At 48.3% G+C, this 20,397-nt stretch overlaps 1 protein-coding gene across 1 annotated transcript; it reads right to left on the reverse strand.

The window, feature by feature from the left end:
- Positions 1-660: 660 nt before the first annotated feature.
- Positions 661-18,706, reverse strand: LOC310660956 (cryptochrome DASH-like). Its single transcript, XM_083406579.1, has 14 exons — positions 18,552-18,706; positions 16,764-16,936; positions 15,023-15,116; positions 13,984-14,114; positions 13,751-13,899; positions 11,514-11,602; positions 9,490-9,563; positions 8,948-9,037; positions 8,356-8,435; positions 7,123-7,182; positions 5,133-5,290; positions 4,097-4,216; positions 2,718-2,894; positions 661-1,540 (listed from the first exon to the last, which is right to left on the reverse strand). Exons 1-14 carry the CDS (start codon positions 18,612-18,614, stop codon positions 1,430-1,432), a joined length of 1,569 nt encoding a protein of 522 aa, XP_083262705.1. The 5' UTR covers positions 18,615-18,706; the 3' UTR covers positions 661-1,429.
- Positions 18,707-20,397: the final 1,691 nt, after the last annotated feature.

Below are 20,397 nucleotides of genomic sequence, written 5' to 3' on the forward strand. Positions count from 1 at the left end.
GAACAGGAGGAGGAGATGATGAGCCTCCAAACCGGTTTCGCTTTTGGTGCCGGCTCAGCTGCGGGATGCATCCGTCTAGCAGATTGGAAGATTCAGAATAGATGCGCCTAGTGGTTAACGCTATGAGACGCGCGCTCCCGCGAGAGGCAGGTATGGCCACGCCAAGCTAGACGGCTCTAAAATTGTTGTTATTAGTTATTAAAATTTGAGTATTGTCCTTAGCCCAGAGCTTTCCAAACGGTGTCGTTACAGCTGCAGTGTGTAGGTTTGTCGCGCGAACGCTCCCCACGTTCCTCCCGGGGTTAGTTTAACCGACAATTTGCAAGTAAAACTGAATAACTGTGTTGTGAAATGATGCGTGCAAAAATAGCATGTCACCATCAGGAAAAGTTTGGAAAGCTCTGCCTTAGCCCAAAGACTTCAACAAGGAAATAGAACACAAAATACAAAACGAAGATAAACCAATAACCCCCCTTCCCTCCAACACACAGTTATTATTTATTAAATTTGATAGAGGAGAGAGCCATCCATAGCTATTGAAAAAACTTCCCCACCCCATTGAACTCTGGGGCTGACTGCCCTGCCAGCAAGCTTCATTGCTTCGTTTGCAAAATGTTGATCAATGGATGGTAAAAGAAAACGGAAAGAAACTCAGGAAAATCTTGATGCCGAAAGCAAGTTTATTTGTCATGATCATTTTTTAATAGCCCAAACCATTTCTGCGGTAGAAAATAAAGCCCATGCTAATATCAAAAACTATTTTCTGAACTCCATGCTTTCCCCCAAAGGTAAGACACCTAGCTAAAAACAAGACTACATAGAACAGCATTTAGCACAACTGATTTGTAACTCCTATGTGAGTGATAACTTTGGATTCCTTTTTCTTCCATCATTCATACTGATTCGCTTGCACGACGTTTGTGCAGTGGTTAGAATATATCCAGGCTTTGTTGAGCAGTTGTTCTGATTTGCTTGCAGGGTGTTAGTACATCTTCCTGCTAATCCTTTTTCTCTCCACATTTTTCAATGCATTTCCCTATCACTTTCCTAACTGCAAAAGCCTGTTTCTTTCTTAAAGCCGCTTTGTGGCACAAGGACGACTGAGCACTTTGATCTGCTTTAATTGTGCAACCCTGAATTCCCCCAGAATGCACTGGAATCCCTCGGTTTGTTTTACAAAGGGGCTGCCATATTAAGTTTGTCAGAATAGCAAGATTCCAGAGGAGGCCAAATTTTCAGTTTGAGTAGCTTTCGCCTCTGCAAGCCTTCAAGTTACACACAAAGCTTTGCCCCAAAAAGTGGCCTACCACACCACAGGTTTCCCAGCCCCTGAAGGGCCAAAAAAGGCTACCAGCTATACCCAGTAGCAGAGGCATATTGGGACCCTTCACCTCTGGGTCATTTTCCCAGGGAACCACAGCCACTCTCCTCAGGAAAAGTCTTTGTTCCGAGAAAAATAAAAATCCACTCCTCTATCTTTGTGCTGCTTTGGGGTGTGCGAAGGACCTTTCTTCCCCTTCAGAGCGGGACCTTGGCTGTTCTGCAAGAAAGAGGGAAATGGTCAGGAATTCTTATATTTATTACCATTATTATTATTTAATTCGGTTTTTTACCTGCCCTGCACCAGAAAGTCCCAGAGCATGTTACAGCAATGTAAAGCGGTTAAGAGTACTGGACTAGGACCTGGGAGACCAGGGTTCGAATCCCCACTCAGCCACAAAGCTCACTGGTTGAGAGCTTGGGCCATTCCCTGCCTCTCCGCGTAACCTACCCCACAGGACCGTTATGAATAAAAGGGCAGAACCGTGTACACGATACTGTTAAGTTGTGGGTTGACATAGCAGACGACACAGCGATTTCTCCAAAGCAGCTCTTTATTTTGTAAGCTGGAACAGAACTGGCTGAGGAGCTCAGTCAGCCTGCTTATATAGAGCCACAGAACAATTGTAACTGTTGCAACATTCTAAAACTATCCAATCACTGAACGTCACTTTTCGATCCTTCATTTGCATAACTATCTACAGTATCCCCCTGCTGGCCCAGGGTGAGAACTTCAGTACATAACAGATACGATAATCTTTATTGTCATTGTCCCATACAGAACAACGAAATTGAAAAAAACTACCCCAGACCCCTGACCATTAGGTTCAGTCGTGGCCGATTCTGGGGTTGTGGCGCTCATCTCACTTTATTGGCCAAGGGAGCCGGCGTACAGCTTCCGGGTCATGTGGCCAGCATGACTAAGCCGCTTCAGGCGCACAGAAACGCCGTTTACCTTCCCGCTGGAGCGGTCCCTATTTATCTACTTGCACTTTGACGTGCTTTCGAACTGCTAGGTTGGCAGGAGCAGGGACCGAGCTACGGGAGCTCACCCTGTCAAGGGGATTTGATCCGCTAACCTTCTGATCGGCAAGCCCTAGGCTCTGTGGTTTAACCCACGTCCCAAAGACTACCTTACACTGCATTTAAAACCCAAATCGCATATGGATAGAAACTGTACACCACTTGGTGCTCCTTGAAGGAAAAGGCGATATACAAATGTGAGAAATATTAAAAAAACCAGGTAAAACAAATTGCAGTCCCTAGAACAGGGTGGGTCTCCAAAAGGTATTAAACCTCTTAAAAAGTTTATAGACTGCCCTTCATCAGAAGATCATAGGGCGGTTTTTAGCGGTGCACAGGGCAAGGCAAGTAAGGTTGACTGACTTAGCACATACCGGTTTCTGGTTGATGTGCCTGCTCCACTCTTGGGCCATGACGACTGGCAGAGGATAGGTGGCCCCGAGGCTCACGCCAGCCTGAGAAAGGGCAGCGGTGCTCAGGGCCCAGGGGGTGTGTACGTCTCCTCCTTTTATGCCCTGCAATTCCGGAACCCACAGTCGGACGTAGTCTCCCTGCAGAGGCAAACAATTCAGTCTGGTCCTTGCCTGTTGGTGAGGCAAGGCTTGCAGCTCAGTGACAGAACACCTGCTCGGAAGGCAGAAGATCGCTGGTTCAATCTCTGGCGCCTGTCTTTCTTTTTTTTTAATTAATAATTTAAATTTTATTAGTATTTTCCACACAACAACACAAAAAACATCGAAAAACAACAATACACAAAAACCAACATACAAAAAAAAACCAAATCCGTATCTTACAAGTATGTACAGTATGTTAGGTAAAGGGACCCCTGCCCGTACGGGCCAGTCTTGACAGACTCTAGGGTTGTGCGCCCATCTCACTCAAGAGGCCGGGGGCCAGCGCTGTCCGGAGACACTTCCGGGTCACGTGGCCAGCGTGACAAGCTGCACCTGGCGAGCCAGCGCAGCACACGGAAACGCCGTTTACCTTCCTGCTGGTAAGCGGTCCCTATTTATCTACTTGCACCCAAGAGTGCTTTTGAACTGCTAGGTTGGCAGGCGCTGGGACCGAACAACGGGAGCGCACCCCGCCGCAAGGATTCGAACCGCCAACCTTTCGATCGGCAAGCCCTAAGCGCTGAGGCTTTTACCCACAGCGCCACCCGTGTCCCAGTACAGTATGTTAGCTCCTTATAAAGCCAGCAAGGCTATCCGCCCCCAGTACATTGGCAGCTATCAGAGATGCTCTATTTTATGCTCCTCTGTACTTACCACCAGAGAGCAGCCATACAGAGAAAAATATTCAGTATAAACTTTCCTGGATTGTTCTGTGCCGGAGTGCAAACTGGCTAGGAAAGTGGAATCACATATTTGAGTACTCTGCCCATTACGTAAAACAAAGCACTTCCTTGCAAATGGAAAGCTAGCCTTCCAGGGTTTTAACCTAGCCTTCTTCCTGAGATGCTGGCTTTATCGCTGTCAGTCTTACTTAGAGATGTGAGGGGTTGGACTTGAGGCCTTTACGCACTTCCAAAAAGATGCTTTGCCACAGAGGTCTTCCTGACCCTCCCCAGTTTTGTTGGGCCATTTAAGAGAACACACCTCTCACACACTTTAATGAAGCAAAACGGTGGACCATACCAAATTCACCCTATTACACCTGGTGGCATCCCATAAAACCGGGTTTCAGCCTAATGCAACAAAGGAAGCAGGATGACGTGTGTGTTCGGCGTCAGGGTTTCCCAGCAAGAACCTACGTTGCTGTCGTAATCCAAGCCTTGTTTAATCATGTTGAATTTCCGGTTCTCCCTCGGATCGTTGCCGACTCCAGCGCTGTACAACCAGTTGCCATAGTTGCTGCAGACATCATAATCCACCTTGAATTTAGGAAACACATATATGTATAAGTGTGTGTGTATGTATGTATGTATGTGTGTGTGTATATACATATATATATATATATATATATATACACACACACATATATATATATATATACACACATACATATATATATATACACACACAGACATATATATATACACATATACATATACATATATATATATATATATATATATACACACATATACATATATATATATATATATCACAATGACTTGTTAAAAGGGGCTTGATCAGATATTCAGTGCATTCCTCTTCCTTTTCTGAGATGGCTCCCAATTTGCTAAAGGTGCATTGACGATTCCAAGGGATTTCGGGAAGGTATCTTGACCTCCCAGCTGCGCATGACATGAGGTGCACAGCCGAAAATACATTTTATCTTTCGGGAAGCTTTTAATGTTTGATGTATTACAGTATTTTAATATTTTTTTGGAAGCCGCCCAGAGTGGCTGGTGAAGCCCAGCTAGATGGGTGGGGTCTTAATAATAATAATAATAATAATAATAATAATAATAATAATAATAATTCAGTTCTTTGAAGAAAACATCCTCTGCCCCTGGCTTTACCCCAGTTGGGTGGCTGCTGCTAGAGATTATTATCTTTATTAAGCCGTTTATAATATTCTAATGGATAAATAATAAAATACACCACACACCTATATCTCCACAGTGCCTGTGAGGCTGTGCACACTCTACAATACTTCCTCATGTATTGCATTATTCCTGCATTGCAGCGGGTTGGACTAGATGACTGTCAGGGTCCCTTTTCCAACTCTACCATTCTACGACTCCTGGGAACTTATTCCAACCCTGCATACGTCTCAAAACCCAGGGCAAATTCCAGCAACCAGCTGGCCTTAAGATATAAACAAAGTTGCTCCCATCTTACCAGCAGGGACTCAAACCATTCCGCTCCCATCCTCCAGTCCAAACCCAAATCCTTGGTCAAGAAACTGGCCACGTTCTGGCGCCCTCTGTTCGACATGAAGCCCGTGGCAGCCAGCTCACGCATGTTGGCGTCGACAAAAGGAACCCCCGTTTTTCCATCTGCGGGAGCAAGAAGTCACACAGACACACACACACACACACCTTTGTACAGTGGTACCTTGGGTACAGACGCTTCAGGTTACAGACTGCGCTAACCCAGAAATAGTACCTCGAGTTGAGAACTTTGCTTCAGGATGAGAACAGAAATCATGCGCTGGTGGCAGCAGCGGGAGGCCCCGTTAGCTAAAGTGGTACCTCAGGTTAAGAACAGTTTCAGGTTAAGAACAAACCTCCAGAATGAATTAAGTTCTTAGCCCGAGGTAAAGGTAAAGGTAAAGGGACCCCTGACCATTAGGTCCAGTCGTGGCTGACTCTGGGGTTGCAGTGCTCATCTCGCTTTATTGGCCGAGGGAGCCGGTGTAGAGCTTCCGGGTCATGTGGCCAGCATGACTAAGCCGCTTCTGGCGAACCAGAGCAGCACACGGAAACAGCGTTTTACCTTCCCGCCAGAGCGGTACTATTTATCTACTTGCACTTTGACGTGCTTTCGAACTGCTAGGTTGGCAGGAACAGGGACCAAACAACGGGAGCTCACCCCATCGCAGGGATTCGAACCGCCGACCTTCTGATCGGCAAGTCCTAGGCTCTGCGGTTTAACCAACAGTGCCTGTATAAATACTGAGATACTGCTTCATTCTGCAAACAGAGAAGTGGGAAAGAGGGCTTTCGTGCTATAGTCCGGTTCTTAACATTTTGGTTTCTCCACCTACATAATCTGAACGAATCAGCACTTCAAATTTTACTTGAAAGATGGTGATGGACTAGTCACCTGAGGATAGCAGGCTAGCTCGAGAGATGGAGGGTAGCCTAGCTTAAGGGACTCAGGAGAAATGGGGGCACGAATGACACCTGCCTGCTGTTCTGCAGTCCAAGGCAGTTGTCTCACTCTGTGGTGGCTGGTGCCACCAGGGTCTGGTAGGGCCGGAGATAAGGAGGCCAATGGTGGGCGGAGCCACAGCCAACGGTGGGCGGAGCCAACTCAGGCTACAATAAACACTAGGCTTATTGCCTCAATTTTACTGGTAATAACACTGTTTTCTAACGTTCTGTTTATACTGCAGTACCTGTTGCACTATGTAAATGCAGCCTTTTGATCGATATACTACCACGTCGTGTTAAATTGTAAACTGCAGTAAATAACCGTATGATGGGAGGCCGCCTCAGATTCCATCATGCGGAATCGCAACGCAAACGTCCTGAATTAACGGGGTTGCAAACAGGCTTTTTAATGCAGGCATAGGCAAACCCGGCCCTCCAGATGTTTTGGGACTACAACTCCCATCATCCCTAGCAAACAGGCCCAGCAGTCAGGGATGATGGGAGTTGTAGTCCCAAAACATCTGGAGGGCCGAGTTTGCCTGTGCCTGTTTTAAAGGAAACAAATCAACAAGGAAATGAACGCCTAGCTTCCTCTGCATTCCCAGAAGTGGATTTTCCCATCTTCCTCCCTTCCTTTCTTCATACATGGAATAAGGAGGAGGAAGCTGAGGGTCTGTGGCCCAAGAAGGCAGGCAGGTGTGGGGAAAGATGCTGGAGGTCAGGCAGAGGACCAGCCTCCACTGGTCTCACTCTGACCAACCTACCCTCTAATGGACCAAACTCCACTGGTTTCATTCTGCCTAATGGTAGGGCTGGCCAGGGCTGGCCCAAAACATTTTGGCACCCGAGGCGAACCACAAAACGGCACCTCCCTCTGCCAGTTGAGATGAGAGAGGGAATTAAAGGAGAAAGTGATTGTCAGCATTGGAATGAGCAGGGTAGGCGACCGTGGAGGAGAAGCAGGCGATGACGGATGTGCCAGCAGATCTCTTGCCCCTCGTTGGTTTACTGACCTTTCCAAGAGTCAAACAGTTTGGGGTCCTTCTTCCAGGGAACAGCTTTATCCTGGAGCCCTACGTGGGGAGACAGGATTGGCAGGGCATTAGGGGCATTGCCTGGTGACAAGGGGTTTCTATTGCAGAAGTGGCAGGTGGGATTTCCCATACAAGACTGCAGGTCTTCAAAGAACCCTGTTCAGGCACAGCACTGAGACTTAGGCTGCCATTCAAAACCAAGAGGTACAATGTATGCAGATGCACTTTTCTCAGACTAGGGTTCACATTTTTCTCCTGCATATATTTAGGGAATATTCATCCAAATTTTTATTTTTATTTTCCTTTCTGGTGGCAGGGTCTTGAATATACCGTATTTTTCACTCTATAAGACACACCAGACCACAAGACGCACCTAGTTTTTGGAGGAGGGAAACAAGAAAAAAAAACATTCTGAATCTCAGAAGCCAGAACAGCAAGAGGCATCGTTGTGCAGCGAAAGCAGCGATCCCTCTTGCTGTTCTGGCTTCTGGGATAGCTGCGCAGCCTGCATTCGCTCCATAAGACGCACACACTTTCCCCCTTACTTTTTAGGAGGTAAAAAGTGAGTCTTATGGAGCAAAAAATACGGTAATTGCTAAATGTGACCCAGCTTCCTCCAAGCCCTACAAAAACACATTTCTCTTCAAGTTGCACCCAGGCTGGACTTTATTGCCCAAGTTCAATAAAAAAAAGTGAAGAGGAACTTCTCCAGCGCTAAGGACCCAGTGCAGATAATAAACTACATTTTTGGCGACACATAACTGATATTGTTGAGTCAACAGCAGAGTGGTAAAACCCAATGGAGACAAATGCATAGGCAGCCAGGGCACTGCACTGCAAACCTTGCATTTTCTTGGGGGGTTAAAAAGATGTGGGTTTTAATTGCTCTTTTAACTGATAAGATCTGAACGAATTTGCCTAGGAATAAACGGGAAGCAAGAATTCTTTCCTTGTATTTGGATCAGGGATGAGAAACCTCTTCCTTCCCGAAGGTAGCTTTCCCTCTTGGCCAACCTTCTGAGAGGTCACATGACCCTGGTGGGAGGGGCCAGTTGCAGGAAGTGGGCGTGGCACAAGCAAAAGTGGGCGTGGCCACAGATGTGGCAGGCGTCAGCCATTTGCGAGTCAGAGGTTTTTGTTTTTCATCCATGCAAGAAAGAAGCCTGGCTCCGTTCCACCATCTTGACCGGAAAGGGCAATTCACCCGCTTACCTCTCACAAAGAAAATCCTCCTGCCGTATTTCAGAGCCACAAACCGGAAGTAATCCCTCCACACCAGTTCAAAAAGCACCCTGGGAGAGAAAAAATACACACAAACACACACATATATTACAACCTCCTGCAATGCAGGAATTTCAGCTAAATAATTCCTGACAGACAGCCACCCAACTAATAATGATAATAAAAATAATGATAATAATAATAATAATAATAATAATAATAATAATATTAATAATTTTTATATGATGTCCATCTGACTGTGTTGCCCAGCCACTATGAGCAGCTTCCAACAAATTATAAACTTTAAATTTTTTAACCTTTGTTTTAAAACATCTGGGGGGCATCTTGTGTGAGGGTTTTCTTTAAAACTGATTTTTCACTTCCCTCTCTGAACCTGCTCTATCCACATTCCGCACTGTCATTCCGTGACATCACAGAAACCCAGCCAATGGCTGCAGAGTGATGTATGTGTGTGTCTAAGAAAGAGAGGGAGGGGGAGAGGCAGGCAGAACGTGAACAAGAGGATAATTTTCTCTCTCCCATGTTAATGTTTCCAAAGCAGGCCATGTCGTTCATATCCTACCAATAGGTACTCTGATTTGCTGTCCTCTCTTTTTCGTATTTCCGGATCTGCTCGTAAATATACCGGGGCGAGATGCAGCCCAGAGCCAGCCTAGAAGACAAATCAAGGATGTCATGAGAGAAAGTGATCTCTGAGGGTGGAATGCCATCATTTAGGTGGTGGACCAAGAACTCAGAACATCCCCTGTTTGTTTAATTTGAGGCATAGCCCATCTTAAGTGCATAACAACACGCTCGATGACCACCACCCACTCATATTGATTAAATCCCAGTTCATATTTAATTAAATGAACTGAAAACCACAATTGGAATTCTATTACTCGCATATCACGTGGCTCAGAGCTGTGAGGTTATGCAAAGCGAACCTTACCGTGGGCTTTCGTACAACATTGCAATGGATGCAGGCAAAAAAAGCATATCAATAGGCAATTGGGCTGCTCTTTGTCCAAAGCCACATTGGGATGCACGTTGAGTGACGCCCACTGAGAAGGCGGATGTCGCTGAAACAGAATTGCCCGATCCTAAGCGCATGAAGACATTTACCAGGGTGCAAACTTGGTCGAATAATCCACTCCTATCAATCCGTTCCGTGTCTCCTTGTACGAAGCGACTAGGTTCTGTGAAAAAGGACGTACACGTCAGGCATTTACAAGGAAACAGAAAAGTGCTTTAAAAACAGCAACACTTTTTCTATAAATGCCAGAGATTGCAAATTGCACAGCGTAGAACAAATCGAGCTTATGAACATAACTTCTGAGACAGAGATTTCCACATCTAAGAGAGCCCTCTGGTGGCTGGGATCAGGGGTTACGCAGCCGTGAAATGGGTCCCTCTAATCAGAATAAGTGGGCAAGAGGATTCCATTATTTATATGGAGGTGGGCAGGCAGGTTTGTGTAAATGAGATCGGCAGATAAAGAACCCTTAGCAAGCCATAAGGTCTTCAGTTAGCTAACTAATTAACCGAATAAATTTGCAGAAATGTGCAAGTGAATTAGCAACACTTCAATTTCATGGAAAGCTTCTAAGGAAGCACTTCCATATTGCCCTTATTAAATAAAATTCATTTTTAACACATACAGAATTTGCAGCCTGATTAATTGGGGTGGGGGGTGTTGCGTGACTTTCAATCAATACAAAGATCTCAACGATTAAACAGGTAATCTCTGCGACATTTTCCATTTTAAAAATACCGTATTTTTTGCTCTATAAGACTCACTTTTCCCCTCCTAAAAAGTAAGGGGAAATGTGTGTGCGTCTTATGGAGCCAATGCAGGCTGCGCAGCTATCCCAGAAGCCAGAACAGCAAGAGGGATTGCTGCTTTCACTGCACAGCAATCCCTCTTGCTGTTCTGGCTTCTGGGATTCAGAATATTTTTTTTCTTGTTTTCCTCCTCCAAAAACTAGGTGCGTCTTGTGGTCTGCTGCGTCTTATAGAGCGAAAAATACGGTAAATGCCAAGGGAATTTGCAACAGTAAAATGACAAGAATAAAACAAATAAAACAATTGCAGAACAAGGGTCCCTAAAAGCTGCCAGTAAACAATACCGCAATTCACTAAATCAGAGGTGAAGAACGTCAGGCCTGGGGGAAGGGGGGGATAGAGAGGCCCTGAAGGCCACCATCTGGCCCTCAAAACTCTCCCCTGACCACTACCTTCCACTGACCCCAACTCATGCCTGAAGAGTTTTGGCCCCGCCGAAATGTGTCCATGAATTTGGATCGTGCCTCTTGCTTGCCTACATGAAGGACAGAGAGGTGTGCATAGAAACTGGCTTGCTTTTCAAGCTAGTCTTCCTCTGTTGCCTCTGGCCCTCAGAAGGTCGTCCAGAAGGGAATGTGGCCCTTGAGCTAAACGGGGATTAGCAATCCCCAAATAAAGGTTATGCTCCATGTTTGCATGTGTACACCCCCCCCCCCCGGCGGTGTAGAGAGCAGACAGACGGACAAGCAGGTAAAGCTCTCTTGCGCCGAGTCAGAAAATTATTCCATCTAGTCCAGGATTGTCTGCACAGGCCAGCAGTCCCTTTCCAGGGTTCCAGATCAGGACTGTTCTGCAACCTTGCTAATACAGACTTTTTAGCTAGAGATATTGGAGGCTAGGGACGCGGTTGGCACTGTGGTCTAAACCACAGAGCCTAGGGCTTGCCGATCAGAAGGTTGGTGGTTTGAATCCACACAACGGGGTGAGCTCCTGTTGCTCGGTCCCTGCTCCTGCCAACCTAGCAGTTCAAAAGCACGTCAAAGTGCAAGTAGATAAATAGGTACCACTCTGGTGGGAAGCTAAACGGCGTTTCCGTGCGCTGCTCTGGTTCACCAGAAGTGGCTTAGTCGTTCTGGCCACATGACCCGGAAGCTGTACGTCGGCTTCCTCGGCCAATAAAGCGAGATGAGTGCCGCAACCCCAGAGTCGGCCACGACTGGACCTAATGGTCAGGGGTCCCTTTACCTTTATTGGGGGCTAAGCCAGGCTGCCCCCCTGCCCAAACGCAAAGCACTGTCTTCTCCACTGCCCTCCTCTCAAAACCAAAACAAGCCCCCTCCCAATTCTACAATTCTATGAATTACCGTGTCCCAGAAGTAATGCTGCAGCCTCATTAAGGCCTGTGTCTCTCCTCCGCCGCAAGGGAAGGCAGTGCGGGGATCGGCTAACGGATCTGCCAAAGAAAGGGGAAGAATCAACTTGAGCAAAAAGCGGGGGATTCCTGCCCTGAAAACACCCTCCAAATCCTGCATTTGGGGGTGGGGTTGGCTATCCAGTCAAACAAAGCAGGATTTGCAACATAATGCCGCAGTTCTCCCGTTTAGATGGAGATGCTGTCGAGATGTGTCCAAGGGAATGGCGGCAATTCGCAGGCCCCCAGCTGGCCCCAACCCACCGGCCGGCAGCCGGGCAAACTCCGGTCCTTTGGAACAGCATCAAACGGCGACTCACAGCTTCAGAAGCCTTCAAGAACTTGAGCACGCCTTAACCAGCAGAGTGAATAACCCGCAACAGAAGTGGTGAACAGAGGTATAGGTAAAGCAAATTTACAAGCAGTTTATTCAGCATAGCTCAGGACAAAGAAAAACATGTCTGCTCTCTTTCATGTCCAAGAGCAGGAAGCAGGAAGCAAAAACAATACGTAAACAGAAGTACCCAGCAAGCTGTGCTGGAATGTAAACAGACATGTGTGATGGGATGCCTGGGATTCAGACTCGGAGGCTGAACCTGAGGAATCCCAGCCTGAACAGGAGTCCCCGCTTCCAGAACTAGCTGAGCCGGGGCTGGGGCCTGAGCCTGAAGGGTCCTCACCTGTGCTGGATCCTCAGGTGCAGGCACCAGCTGAGTCTGCTCTGGCTCCTGAGGTGATGGGGGACCCATTGCCTGCAGGTGCTCCACTCTCAGACCCGTCAGGGGAAGCTGAGGTTGCCTCTGGATCCGGTAACCCTCCAGCCTCTCCTGAGCTGCAGAGGCTCAGGGCAGAGAGGCGGACGGAACTAAGTTCCCGCAGGAGGAGCGCTTGCCTCCAGGACAGGAGGGGCGAGTCACCTGTGGACTGGGGCCGCCCTATGCTTCGGGGCAGATAAAAGCCAGCCAGCCCCAGTCCCAGGTTGCGGGAGCAACATTGTTGGTAGCCTGTTCCTGCCTGCACCCTGTCCTGCTCTTCTGCCAGAGTTCCTGACCTCACCTGACTCCCTGCCTTGGACCCGGCTTCAGCTTTGACGGACAGCCTCCATAACACACCCTCAACCTCGGACTGGACTCGGACCTCGCAGCACGGTTAACCCTCAGGACCAGCACAACATGTAACATACAACAATCCACATATCTGTTCCTCTTAGAATCATAGAATCATAGAGTTGGAAGAGACCACAAGGGCCATCGAGTCCAACCCCCTGCCAAGCTGGAAACACCATCAGAGCACTCCTGACATATGGTTGTCAAGCCTCTGCTTAAAGACCTCCAAAGAAGGAGACTCCACCACACTCCTTGGCAGCAAATTCCACTGTCAAACAGCTCTTACTGTCTTAGGGTGGAACGGAACATCAATATCCTAACATCTGCTGCCGGGGTGGGTGGGGGATGGGGAGATTTAGCTGTGATTCCTGCGTTGGAGGGGGTCAGACTAAACAGGGCTGTCTTTAGCATATGTGGCACCGGGGTGCAAAAAACCGCCCATTGCTTAGTTTTTTTGCAGCTCATGCCACTGCAGGAGGAGAGCAATCCCCGCAGAGGTTTGGGAGGGAAGCTGCATGCCCACCAGCCACCTGGCGCCCCCCAGAATTCGGCGCCGAGATGCCCCGCACCCCTTGAACCAAGGGTAAAGACGGCCCTGAGACTAGAGGACCCTATGATTCTATATGATGTGCATAAAGGTAAAGGTACCCCTGCCCGTACGGGCCAGTCTTGACAGACTCTAGGGTTGTGCGCCCATCTCACTCAAGAGGCCAAGGGCCAGCGCTGTCCGAAGACACTTCCGGGTCACGTGGCCAGCGTGACGAAGCTGCTCTGGCTCGCCAGAGCCGCACACGGAAACGCCGTTTACCTTCCCACCAGTAAGCGGTCCCTATTTATCCACTTGCACCCGGGAGTGCTTTCAAACTGCTAGGTTGGCAGGCGCTGGGACCGAACAACGGGAGCGCACCCCGCTGCGGGGATTCGAACCGCCGACCTTTCGATCGGCAAGCCCTAGGCGCTGAGGCTTTAACCCACAGCACCACCCGCGTCCTTATGATGTGCATAAGCAGTGCCAATTCCACCATAAACACCGGTGGAAGAGGACCCCAGTGCAGTGGAAAATGCTGGGCGGAACCATCCCTACCTTGCATCCCGAAATCTTCCAGTTTGGGGATGTTCCCTTCTTCCACCCCTGGAGGCAACGGCTTCAGCTGAGTGGCCATTTGCAGAAGAGGCCGGACCTTCGCCTGGGACTCCACGGCTTTCCGGAACTGGGTGTACACATCGGGCAACCTGCAAAACAGAGTCCCACTAACATATCAAGGGCTACAGGTTCCCAGTCACTACTATAAGCTCAGGGCTAAGGGCTCAGCTCACCTGGAAATGTGCTTGAAGGGCAGGTCGTCTCGGTGATAGAGTGTTGACCCCCAGAACTTCTGGGCCACCACCCCCTGCTCAGAGCACACCTGCAGCAGCGCCTTCTCCACATCCAGCTCTTCCTTTGTCGCCTAGAGTAAGAGGGAAGCAAAAGAGAGAGACATTCTCCCATCTGTGCAACAACTGCAACAGCGAGCCAGCAATAAATCACACTGTGCATCTTGGAGGAAATAAGGATTTGTTTTAAGTTTTTCATGTGTGCTGAAACTCAGCCTGGTTTCTTTTTTCATTGTTTAACCACATCAGTTAACAAACATGGATACATATGCTACAATGTTATTTAGTTAAATAAATTGTTTAAGTTGTTATTAAGGAAATGATTCTTTTTCTCCTTCCAATAAAGTACAGCAGAATAGTTGTCCAAATATAAACGGTTAACCTCCCAATAATTTCATAATTATCTATGTATTTCTAATAGTATAACCAAATCGGCAATTTTTGATATAACTGTAAAAACTATTTTCAGTTAATTTGTTTTCGTGACTGTGTGGATCCCAGTTCAGCTACTGATTGATTGATTGATTGTGTGACTGCAGAAATGGATAAAAGCCCCCTATCCAAACAGTGACTATCATCAGTGCAGGTAAGAAAAAAAATTAATTTTAATTTTTATCATCTACAATACTGTTTTATAGTACCATGGATTATAGTCCATTGATTATTGCTTTCATTTTATGGATCAATGGTCTCGTTAGACAGTAAAATTCCTGTTAAATTGTGTTTTAGGGATTGTTTTTTACAAGTCTGGAACGGATTAATCCATTTTGCATTACTTTCTATGGTAAAGCGCGCCCTGGTTTTGGAACGCTTTGGTTTTGGAACAGACTTCCTGGATGGATTAAGTTTGAGAACCAAGGTACCACTGTATTGGCTATTCTGGCTGGGGGCTGATGGGAGTTGGAGTCCCAAGGATATCTGGAGGGCCAGAGATACCCCATCACTGGTTTAAGCTCTGAAACCGTGGGAGATCTTTCCTTACCTCTTCGTGGAAGACCACGGCAGCCACGGAACCGACCTGGGCAATAAGATCGCAGACAACATCTTCTGGCTTCCCTTTTCGCACCACCAGATTACTACGGAGGAAGTACGACCAGCAGAGAATTAAACAGCAGCATGATCCCACGGAAACCACTTGGCCACATCTGCACTTAAGACATGGAATGCAGCAGAGTACCACTTTAAACAGCCACGGCTTCCCCCAAGGAATTCTGGGAACTGTAGTTTGCTGACACTTCTAAGAGTAGTCAGAAGACCCTGACTCCTCTACAGAACTACAATACCCAGAGTTCCCTAGGAAGAAGGGTTGATTGTTAGACCACAGCAGCTTCACCTGCAGACATTAGCAGGAGAGAAATGCCTCCGTGCTGTGAAAAGCTTCATCAGTTAAATCCGGCAGATCAAATTACGGTTGCGAGGGCAGGAGCGGATCAGGCTGCCTAGCTCTCTGGTCTGCTGGCCACTGTACTAGAAACAGCATTTAGCGGATGAAGTGCAGCTGTGTCTGGAACGGCAAACTGCATCAAACCAGTGGCGTAGCGTGGGTTGTCAGCACCCGGGGCAAGGCAAGTAATTTGCGCCCCCCGCTGCACTGTCCCTCCCCCAGATAGTCCCTCACTCTCTCTCCGCACCGCACCCCACGCCTGGCACCCCCCCCTCCACAGTGGGCGGCGACCCGGCGGCTCGGATCGGATTTGCACAGCCAGCACTGCAGTGAGAGAGAGTGAGTGAGCCAGGTAGGGGCAGAGAGCTGCGAGTGCGAGCGCCCCCCCCAGATGTTGCGCCCGGTGCGGCCGGCCCCCCCTGCACCCCCACGCTACGCCACTGCATCAAACGAAATACAGTGGTACCTCGGTTTACAAACTTAACCCGTTCCAGAGGTCCGTTCTTAAACCGAAACTGTTCTTAAACTGAGGCATGCTTTCCCTAATGAGGCCTCCCGCCACCAGTGCCCTTGCACCATTCGGCTTCCGTTATTAGACCAAGGTAAAGTTCACAAACTGGGAAACCACTTCCGGTTTTGCAGAGTTCGTAAACTGAATAGTTCATAAACAGGGCTGTTTTTAAACTGAGGTACCACTGTATACGCCTGCCAACCTAGCAGTTCGAAAGCACCCCCGGGGGCAAGTAGATAAATAGGGACCGCTTACTAACGGGAAGGTAAACGGTGTTCCGTGTGCTGCGCTGGCTCGCCAGATGCAGCTTGTCACGCTGGCCATGTGACCCGGAAGTGTCTGCGGACAGCGCTGGCTCCTGGCCTCTAGAGTGAGATGAGCGCACAACCCTAGAGTCTGGCAAGACTGGCCCGTACGGGCAGGGGTACCTTTACCTTTACCTTACCACTGTATACACTGGGATGCGGGTGGCACTGTGGGTTAACCCACAGAGCCTAGGACTTGCCGATCAGAAGGTCGGTGGTTCGAATCCCCGCGATGGGATGAGCTCCCGTTGCTCGGTCCCTGCTCCTGCCAACCTAGCAGTTCGAAAGCACGTCAAAGTGCAAGTAGATCAATAGGTACCGCTCCGGCAGGAAGGTAAACAGCTTAGTCATGCTGGCAACATGACCCAGAAGCTGTACGCCGGCTCCCTCGGCCAATAAAGTGAGATGAACGCCACAACCCTAGAGTTGGTCACAACTGGGCCTAATGGTCAGGGGTCCCTTTACCTTTACCACTGTATACAAAAACGGGTTTCGAAACTAGTACTGATGAGGCTGCACACACCTGCCCTTTTTCTTGAGCGTCTCCCTGAGATCTTCCACACTCTCCAGCAGAAACTTGAGGCGATAGGGGCCAGTCTTGGGGAACTGATAGCAATGGGTTTCTGCGTAGTGCCGGGCATCAAAGCAGTATAGTGGAATGACAAAGTCTGCGTTGCTGTGTGCCCAGTGGAGAACCTGCGGGGGCAGATGGGATTAGCGTCAAAAACACAGGAACACTCAAGCCCATTGGTCCATCTGGCTCAGTACTGTCAACACAGACTGGCAGCAGCTCTCGCCTTCCTCATTTAATCCCCGCAACAAGCCTGTGAGGTAGGGTTAGGATGGTGGGAAAGCAGTGGCTAGCCCAAGGGTACACGGTGACCATCATGGCCAAGTGGGGATTTGAACCCTGGTCTCCTAGGTTCCCAGTAGTGATGTATGGAAGTGAGAGCTGGACCATAAAGAAGGCTGATCGCCGAAGAATTGATGCTTTTAAATATATATATATATTAGAGGTTTGGCAATTACAGAAAAAAGAAAAAGAAAAAAGGAGACAATATAAATTTAACAAAACATACACTACAGTTACAATAAAAAAACACTACAACAATACAAAAAAAGAGAGAAAGGGAAAAAAAGAGAGAGAGAGAAATGAAAAAAAACAATACATTAAACACACACATCCAATATTCCATATCTTTACCTTTCATTAACTTGGTTCATCGACCTCCTCACACCTCCCTTTTTTGTATTCTATTTCAATTAACTATTTCAGCAAATTCTTTCCATCTTACTCAATTTTTGTTCTATAATTTATCTTAACAATCTAACCTTAAATTTTTCATTTTATCCCGTTATCAATCCACTTTTACTTAAGTCTTTATTACATTTCTGCTAAAACCATATAACTTCATTCCAGCATGAATTGATGCTTTTGAATTATGGTGCTGGAGGAGATTCTTGAGAGTCCCATGGACTGCAAGAAGATCAAACCTCTCCATTCTGAAGGAAATCAGCCCTGAGTGCTCACTAGAAGGACAGATCCTGAAGCTGAGGCTCCAAACCTTTGGCCACCTCATGAGAAAAGAAGACTCCCTGGAAAAGACCCTGATGTTGGGAAAGATGGAGGGCACAAGGAGATGGGGACAACAGAGGACAAGATGGTTAGACAGTGTTCTCAAAGCTACCAACGTGCTCTGGTCCATGGGGTCACGAAGAGTCAGACAAGACTAAACAACTAAACAACAACTCCTAGGTCCTAGTGTGACACTCTAACCACTACACCACACTGCTCAGCTAGCTAGACCAAGGGCTAGATAAGGTGCTTCTGACTTCCACAGATGAACACACCCAGCCTATCCAGTTCTTCTTCAAAGATGCTTTTGCTCAGTGGAAGGGCAGGGCAGCCTCCTCCTCCTTGGTCCCTGCGCTTCATAACAAGCCCCGCCCTGTCCCCTCCCCCGCGCTGTTTGATAACTTAACTCGTGACGTCACGGGCACTTCAAAAGCAGCACATGGGGGAGGCGGGGCTTCGAGCGCCAGCTGCAAAGTTACATAAACTTCGGAGCCGCGCTTTCTGGAGCGCAAAAGCCGGACCGGCGAGGCTCTTGGAGAGGTCCTGCTCTGGCCAGCCCAGCGGGGCGCGCTGAAGGCCGCCGAGGGCCAGTCCCTCCCTGCTTCCCCCGGACCGAGGTCCCCCTCCTAGACAACCCATGTCTCTCCCAATTGCTTTGTTCTGGCGTTGTTGAAGGGGGGTTTCCCCGCGATCTGCCGCTTGGCTGCGCCCAGGGCGCACCGTCCGAGCCCGTACCTCGTTATCGTGGTAGCGCAGGTCGTTCCGCAAAACGCACAGGGCTGTCCTCAGCGCGGCCATGGGGGCGATCGGAGCCTGCTGTAGCGCCCCGGCCTTGCACTGCGAGGGGGCGGGAGGTGTTCAAGCCCCGCCGCCCACAGGGGAGGAGCCGCACCCGGCTTCTTTCCGCGGCGCACCCTTTGCAGGACTCCCTGGAGAGGCGCGGGGTGGTGGGGTGGCGTGTTTTAGCCGCGCGCCTGGCGCGTTCAGAGGCCAAAGCGGAGCTGTGTGAAGAGTCTATTCCGGGGCAAGGACTGCGGGGCAAAGGTCTATGACCGCCCCCCCCCCCCGCACATAGCAGAATGAGCATGAAGGGTCTCCAAATGCTGCAGGGATGACTTGCCCCATTTCTTGGCATCCGTTGGGAGACAGTGGAAGAGTGCGTTTTTGGACATTTCGGGCGCCTTGAAGCTTGAGCTGTTATGGGGACTCCTTTTATCCTCAGCGGGGTTCCACGACACATCACATTTTAAAAATATCAGCCGCATCTCGTAATTTGATTAGAATTGCTCTGCTGGTTTATCTCGCATGTCAACAGGTGTGAATAAGAAATTCCAATGCCTTATATTTTCCAAGTTAAGGGTGGGTGGCTGAAAATTAGGGAGAATTTTATACATGCATGATGCATCATATAATGATGAAATTAGGCTTACCAGACCCAAAAATGTTAAGCAAGGTGGACTAAAGTCACTTCTGGGGCCCCTCTGGCCCCTCATTTATTTAGTGCATTGCGGAGACTCTTGAGAGTCCCATGGACTGCAAGAAGATCAAACCTCTCCATTCTGAAGGAAATCAGCCCTGAGTGCTCACTGGAAAGACAAATCCTGAAGCTGAGGCTCCAAGACTTTGGCCACCTCATGAGAAGAGAAGACTCCCTGGAAAAGATCCTGATGTTGGGAAAGATGGAGGGCACAAGGAGAAGGGGACGACAGAGAACAAGATGGTTGGACAGTGTTCTCGAAGCTACCAGCATGAGTTTGACCAAACTGCGGGAGGCAGTGGAAGACAGGAGTGCCTGGTGTGCTCTGGTCCATGGGGTCACAAAGAGTCGGACACGATTAAACGACTAAACAACAACAACCATCTGAAGACCCCCACATTTGGCCAGTGTGGGAGAAAAGGGTTAGGGCCAGATCTAGCTCCCCATTCCTGGATTAAAGGATTCCAGGGATTGTGTTTGCACATCCAGAGTGTAAACACAAAGGAGAGGGGTAACTTATGCTGCCTTCACTGGAATGCAGACTGATGCTTCGGTGATTGCAGCTGGGTTACTTAAATAAGTTACGGAACGGTTTCCTCTCAAATTGTGTGCTGTCACCGGAAATAAATTGCCATTAGGGAAAGACTTCTGTGAGCTGAGATTACTCATCCTGCAGGAGCAGGTGCTTGCTGCAACTCTGCATGATTCCCTGAAACACAAAGAACAGCCTCCACCAAGGCAGATAATTCACTCACACACGTTCCCCAAAGAAATCTTTTTAATGGGCTAAAGAGAGCTGTGTCTCAGCTATCCAAAGCATGGCAGTTCAAAGAGCCTTTGGGAGTCGAGAGCTTCCTTGATTTCCATTCCATTGTTCCTATAATTAAAATGTGCAGAGCAACTATGTGACTCACCATCTAGTCAGACGCTGATTTGATTCATTCAAGCCGGCCTCGAGAGTCTATGGTTGCACAATGAAGTTTTATATTTAGTCATGTTTGGACATGGGAAACAATGTCCCATGCGGATACTTTCACATGCACGTTGGCATTTACCATCAAGCGACAGCTGTCCCTTTTATCCTACAGTGATGGACAATGTTAC

This window comes from Podarcis tiliguerta (genome assembly GCF_965153285.1).
Source record: "Podarcis tiliguerta genome assembly, chromosome: 12".
Classification (NCBI taxonomy): Eukaryota; Metazoa; Chordata; class Lepidosauria; order Squamata; family Lacertidae; genus Podarcis; species Podarcis tiliguerta.

Bases quoted from the DNA above. Each gene is read 5' to 3' on its own strand.
- LOC310660956 (XM_083406579.1), bottom strand. From the start codon at position 18,614: ATGGCCGCGCTGAGGACAGCCCTGTGCGTTTTGCGGAACGACCTGCGC. The intron at 13,900-13,983 runs GTGAGCTGAGCC...TCTGTTTTGCAG, and splicing joins CCCTTCAAGCACATTTCCAG to GTTGCCCGATGTGTACACCC. The intron at 9,564-11,513 runs GTAATTCATAGA...CCTTTTTCACAG, and splicing joins AGCATTACTTCTGGGACACG to AACCTAGTCGCTTCGTACAA.